The sequence below is a fragment of the Osmerus mordax genome, chromosome 7, assembly GCF_038355195.1.
Source record: "Osmerus mordax isolate fOsmMor3 chromosome 7, fOsmMor3.pri, whole genome shotgun sequence".
In the NCBI taxonomy this organism is placed as follows: domain Eukaryota; kingdom Metazoa; phylum Chordata; class Actinopteri; order Osmeriformes; family Osmeridae; genus Osmerus; species Osmerus mordax.
The window spans coordinates 4,879,599-4,885,654 of NC_090056.1; the positions used below are offsets into that span (position 1 = coordinate 4,879,599).

General features: G+C 41.6%; 1 protein-coding gene across 1 annotated transcript; it reads right to left on the reverse strand.

Moving 5' to 3' along the window:
• Nucleotides 1–333: 333 nt before the first annotated feature.
• LOC136946029 (L-rhamnose-binding lectin CSL3-like) lies at nt 334–2,231 on the reverse strand. The gene is made up of 9 exons (XM_067240204.1): nt 2,126–2,231; nt 1,615–1,644; nt 1,491–1,535; nt 1,244–1,379; nt 1,061–1,170; nt 944–988; nt 703–838; nt 505–622; nt 334–421 (listed from the first exon to the last, which is right to left on the reverse strand). The coding sequence occupies exons 1-8, from the start codon at nt 2,172–2,174 to the stop codon at nt 517–519; spliced, it is 657 nt and encodes a 218-aa protein (XP_067096305.1). The 5' UTR covers nt 2,175–2,231; the 3' UTR covers nt 334–421; nt 505–516.
• Nucleotides 2,232–6,056: the final 3,825 nt, after the last annotated feature.

Below are 6,056 nucleotides of genomic sequence, written 5' to 3' on the forward strand. Positions count from 1 at the left end.
AATCTTGACTGATAACAACATGTCGACAACATTGAAAATACGTGTATTATACGTGCGAAGATATTAAGGCAGGAACCATGGGAATTATTGTTTTGCATGTTCTGGCTGGAAAGGATTGAATAACTACATTTCATATGGGTATAATTGCAGAACACGATAAAGGATGTGGGGATGCCTGGGGAATGTATTTGAAACTAAGTAGGTTTTGTTTTAACTCAGCTTTGCGCTCGACTTTGTCTCAGTGGGTTTAGCAAATCAAGTGCTTCCTATATCACTGATCATCTTGACCCTGATGTGTTTCTGACTGACCTGGAAACAACCACAACACACTGATACATGTAAATGGTGAAATTTATTCAATATTGAACCAGGTTCACATCCAGGTCCAGGCTGTTCCACTCCGTCGACCCAACAATACTCACTGAAAAAGTGCCAGTCAACAAAAACTATTGTATTATAAAAAGACACACGTCACTCACAGAGACTGATGTAAAGATCACTTACCGCAGGTGTAGGTCATGTGCAGGTGTAGGTCACATACAGGTATTTGTAGGTTCCATAACAGGGATCAGAGAACACAGAGTTGGAGGCAGACAGAGAACAGCTTGTATGTCCATTGCACCTGGGAAGGAGCAAAATAAGTGTGTGAGTATGTGTGTGTGAGAGAGAACACACATGTCTGTGTGCGTGCACGCATCTTACATGCCAACCACCGACAGAAAGGTTGTGGGGTTGAGGCAGTTGGTGTTGCTAATCTGACTTTGTGGACGACCAGTGATGCAGGTCACCCTGTCTGTGCGTCCATAGTTAGCACTGACAACGTTGATATGAGAACTCCCTGGAAACAGGAAGTTATTACCTCTGCTTTCTTACCATCAAAGTGTATGCCGTGTGGAACTATTAACAGTATAGTAGGGCAACAGCATTCAGTGTTACAACATACCACAGTTTAGGGTAGCCTGCTGACCTTCACAGATCACTGTCGTCTCTGAAACAGTAATAGTACAAATATGTCAGTGTCAACGCTCTTACACACACAATCAAACACACAAATACTAACTTGGGGGAATGCAGTTGTAGATCACATGCAGGTATTTGTAGGTTCCATAACAGGGATCAGAGAACACAGAGTTGGAGGCATCCAGAGAACAGCTTGTATGTCCATTGCACCTGGGAAGGTGGAAGGACCAAAATGAGTGAGAAAAAGCGAACGCGCATGTCTGTGTGCGTGCACGTGTCTTACATGCTAGTCACCAACGGGAAGGTTGTGGGGTTGAGGCAGTTGGTGTTGCGAATCTGATGTCGTGGACGACCAGAGATGCAGGTCACACGGTCGGTGCGTCCATAGTTAGCACTGACCACGTTGATCACAGAACTCCCTGGAAACAGGAAGAAGTTAACCCCCATTCTCTTACCATTAATGTAACATCAATGCTGTGTGAAACAGTATAGCAAGGCAACTGTACAACTGTAACAGTGTAGCAACGTACCACAGTTCAGGGTGGCCTGCTGACCTTCACAGATGTCTGTAGTCACTGAAACAGTACAAATTATAATTGTCAATCGTTTACAATAAACAGATCCTCCCTTGGACAATCGGGTTCTGAGTTTTACCTGCTCCTGTAGACATACAACATGCCAGCACTGAAAAAGACAGAAAGATCACAATCACAATCTGGCAGTTGGTCAAATATGGACTGTAAACATTCCTAGAACATCATATACAGTTGGACTTGTCCCGGATGTATTTGCAATATCTATAACTCATTCTCCATATTTGTGGAAAGACAAGAAACTCAGCCCCACCCCTTTCATAAATGGAAAACGAACAATTCATTATAGTAATGCAAGGCTGAGTGTCACCCTGCCCCCACCCCTCATGCTAAAATCTGGAGTTGCTGTACAAAGTCTCTCCTTAATGGGTCTCACACCTCATTGTGTAACTTCCTGTCGCATTGCTAGTCATAAAAGATGGGAGCTATAAGATTTAACTTAGTAAATCCAGTCACAAACCATAATCTAATTCTACAACCTCAAACCCAGACAAACTTTAAATGATTATGTAAATATAAAGTAGTCCTCCTTCAGCTCTCCAAGGAGCAGCCCAGAGAGACCAGGTACTTACAGATCAGAGCACCCAGCATGAGACGAGGACTCATGGTGTTTCTAGACATTATACTAAAACAACCTCACCTCAAACAACTTGTATTAATAGAGGCAAAAATTCAGACTCATGGACAAACAGAAGCTGCATGTGTTGGATATGTAGATGTGTAACTAGTCAATTGTATTTATAGAGGGGCAGGTGATGATTGATTGAGTTCAACCCCTAATCCAAAACACCAGATTCTAATAATTACATGGTTGACAAGCTGAATCATATTGGCTCCAATTGTGGTTCGAAGTCTGCAGGAAGAGGGTTGACCAGCTTTAAATTAATCACCGAAGGTTGAATAAAGCAGGGTAATTAAGTAGGCCCTATGTGGTAATGCTTGGGACAAGTATTTGAAACTAAGGCCCCCGTTACACGGAGGAAAAACGCATATATTTTCATGCGGTTTGGCCTTTCACTTACACGAAAACTGAGGTTTTATCACGGAAAACGATCATTTCTAAAAACCTCCGGCCAAAGTGGAGATTTCTTTGTGTTGGCGTGTGCACTAGGTTAAACCAGAGCCTGTTTAAGGGGAGCTTTGCCACTCCCTATTAAGCCCCATTGTACCAAATTTGGTTGCAGTTCCACCAGAGTTCCACTAGGGGTGATCGCGAGCGAGTGCATGTTGAATGGGAGTCTATGGAGCTAAACGGCTTAATTGGTGTCTTTCGCCTGATTGTTATTGAGAAATCTTCGATTTGATTGTAGTTTTTGCATGTTCAACATGGATTATAGGTCGAAAGTTGAATGAACGAGTACTTGTGTCCGTTTGATTTCTTACAGGGTGAATCGTTGTTGCCCATAACACGCTAGCATTCTGCTAATGAATGCTGATTGGTTAGTGAAGGACTGACGACGACCAGAGATCCCGCTTGATGGCATTTGAAGCGGAATCAGAATGTCAGAGCATTAGCAACATTAGCAACAACATTAGCAAGCCAAAACTCTTTCTAGAATGTGTATTGACAGGGAGAGCCCAGAGAATGTCTAATATAGAGAGAACTGCCACTCTCGGGAAACTTCCGGGTTCTGAACTGGGCCCCGTTCGTCGTAAGGGTTGAAGCTAAGTTAATCAATTGTCCCTTTAGCCCGTTAACATTAGCGAGATGAGTGAGAATAGCAAATATCGGTTCGTCAACGGCTGATCCGCATCCAAATCATGTGGTTAATTTCAATCAGGCTAAACTTATCAGGGAAATTGCACGTGCACGTCCTACTTCAAAAGGCAGGAAAGGTCGATCACCAAAACCGTGATTTTCTAACGGTATGACGGCGGAAAATACGAAAGAGAGAGCGGTGATAGGCTATTCTCGCCATCCGAGCAAATTATTATAATGAGTCTCTATAAGACAATAAGCGTATATTATCATGGCTAAGTCAAACACCGCCACCGCTGCCAGAGCAAGACAAGCAGCTTGGCAAAAAATTGCCAATAAGCTAAATGCGAAAGTTTTGGGGAAATGTATAGGCTCATTTTAAGTGCCTCATTACCCCAATCAATCAGATCACATTTCTTAAAATGTGCCTGCTGGTATAGGCTTAATGGAAATTAATAATCGAATGAGATCTTGCTAGCGAAAATCATGATCTCAACTCTTCTCAGAATAAGTAGGCTAGATAAAAACAAGGCCAAAGAAATTGATACGAATTCATAGACAATTATGAGGATATACTGCGCTTATATCATGTAGGCCTACTATATATGTGCATGTAGGCCTATGTGTAAATCCCTCTTTGATTTAATTGACTGGGACATGGCCAGGGAATATGATGAATTGATTTATCAGATGGTTAAGCGCCAAGTACACTTTTCTTACAGCAACGCATGCTGCGGCTTTGCCAATGTTTTCTGCATCGCCTATACTGTATAAAAATGTAGCCTATAGCCTACCTGACGCAAAAAACCTCAAGGCTATGCAGTCTGAAGAACAGTTAAAGTTTCAAGTAGCTTTATTGGCAATTTCTTCACATGTCAAGACATAAAAAAGGAATCGATATGACGTTTCCCACTCTCCCACAGTGAAACATATAAAAAGCACAGGCACAACAGATAAGACAAGACATTTCGTAAAACATAGCGTTACATATTCACATACAGCAGCATAAGCTCATAATAAAGCATAAAGCTTGCTGCGGCGTGTGATATTTGCAATGTACGGCCCGAGAAGGTCTTGCAAATAAATGAGTCCTTGTCGGCTGAATCGATATCGCTCAAACAAGAACTCATCCGTGTGAAATAAAGGATCTTGGCAATCGCGAAGAACTCTATTGGTATGGAAAGCTAATCGAACTAAAATATAGCTCCTTGGTCAACTGGGTCTCTCAAAAAGGGAGCTGCCATGTTATTTTCCGGGGGTGTGGCAAGCTTATCCAGCTACACTTACGTTAGCCTGCTCTGGAGCAGGTTAGTGCTAATTGATGTTACTATGGTGATTTATCGAAAGTTGCTTCCACGAACCAAAAAGAGGGGCGTTTTTTATCTTAGCCTGAAAATTAGCTCGCTAAACCGCTTAGCGAGCTACGACGAATACCCCCCTGGTTGCAGTTCCCATAGATATATATAAACAGAGAAAAAAGGAAGTGACCAGAGCTTGCCGTAAAGCAGTAGCTCTGGTCGTACCATGTGTATGACGTCAATGACATTTTCAAAGGCTTTTTAGAACAGAAAGGCGACTTTAAAAAAACCTAACAGCCAGCTGTGTGTATTTTGTTTCATCCCCTTTTGAATTCAGAATTTAAATTACTAAACATAAAATTATATCCCGAGAAAAGTGGATTTTGAGGGGTAGGCTATAGCTCCATAGACCTCCATTCATTCTGCACTCGCTCGTTAGCGCCCTCACGTGGAACTGCAACCAGTTCAGAACCCGGAAGTTTCCCGAGAGTGGCAGTTCTCCACAGATATATCTGAGCCTGTTTAAGGACATTCTCTGGATATAGACTAGATGTCTTATGGCGGAGTCTAGATCGTCCGCACATGGCGGCCATCTTGCTACAGTCAACTCGCTCACCCATAACGTTGTGTTGATGCTCCATGTACTTTTTAAATGACCATAACTTGCGCAATTTTCAAACAATTTTTAAACGGTTTGGTTTTTTATCAACGTCAGAGATGTCGGAATGCAATGGCATACTTATGAATAATTATGATATATTATTTTTAAATTGAATAGAAGTATTCTATTTTGAAATAACATAATTTAAAAATCGGTTGAAAATTGAGCAAGTTATGGTCATTTAAAAAGTCGCCATGTGCGGACGTTCGACTCCGTTGTCCGGCAACGCGGACGAGACATCTACCCTTTATATATATATCTATGGTTCTCCCCTATATTAGACATTCTCTGGTTAAACGGAGTATTAGGTTCTCAAACGTCACAGTATGCGACTAAAAATGCATCATGTCATGTGAGCGTCCTATGTTTGTAGTAATGTAATGGGATCATTTATTTGTGAATCGCGTTACATTTGTGAATCACGACATACATTAGTGCAAAGCGTTACATTTATTTGTGAATCATCCAAACAAATGAACATAGATTTATATGAACCTCGCGCCATATTTACTATTGAAAGGAAAAGGAAGTTGATCGTGTTATTCGTAGTTGTTGTTGATTTTGAGAATTCTGATTGGTTTGCATGGCTTTATCCTTCTCGTTACACTGCCGCCTACAGGTTTGGCATACATACGGGGCCTATTTATGCGGGTTAATGTAAACAGAATTTTTTTGAAAATGATCTTGTGTGTACAACGTTATTTTTTATAACGGGGGCGCAGAAATATTCGTTTCTGTAAATTACCGGCTATGTGTAAACGTGGCCTAATGCTGGGTACACACCACAAGATTATTGGGCTGATTTTGGGCCGATTTACCCCTTTCGACAATCCTAGGTAATGTCC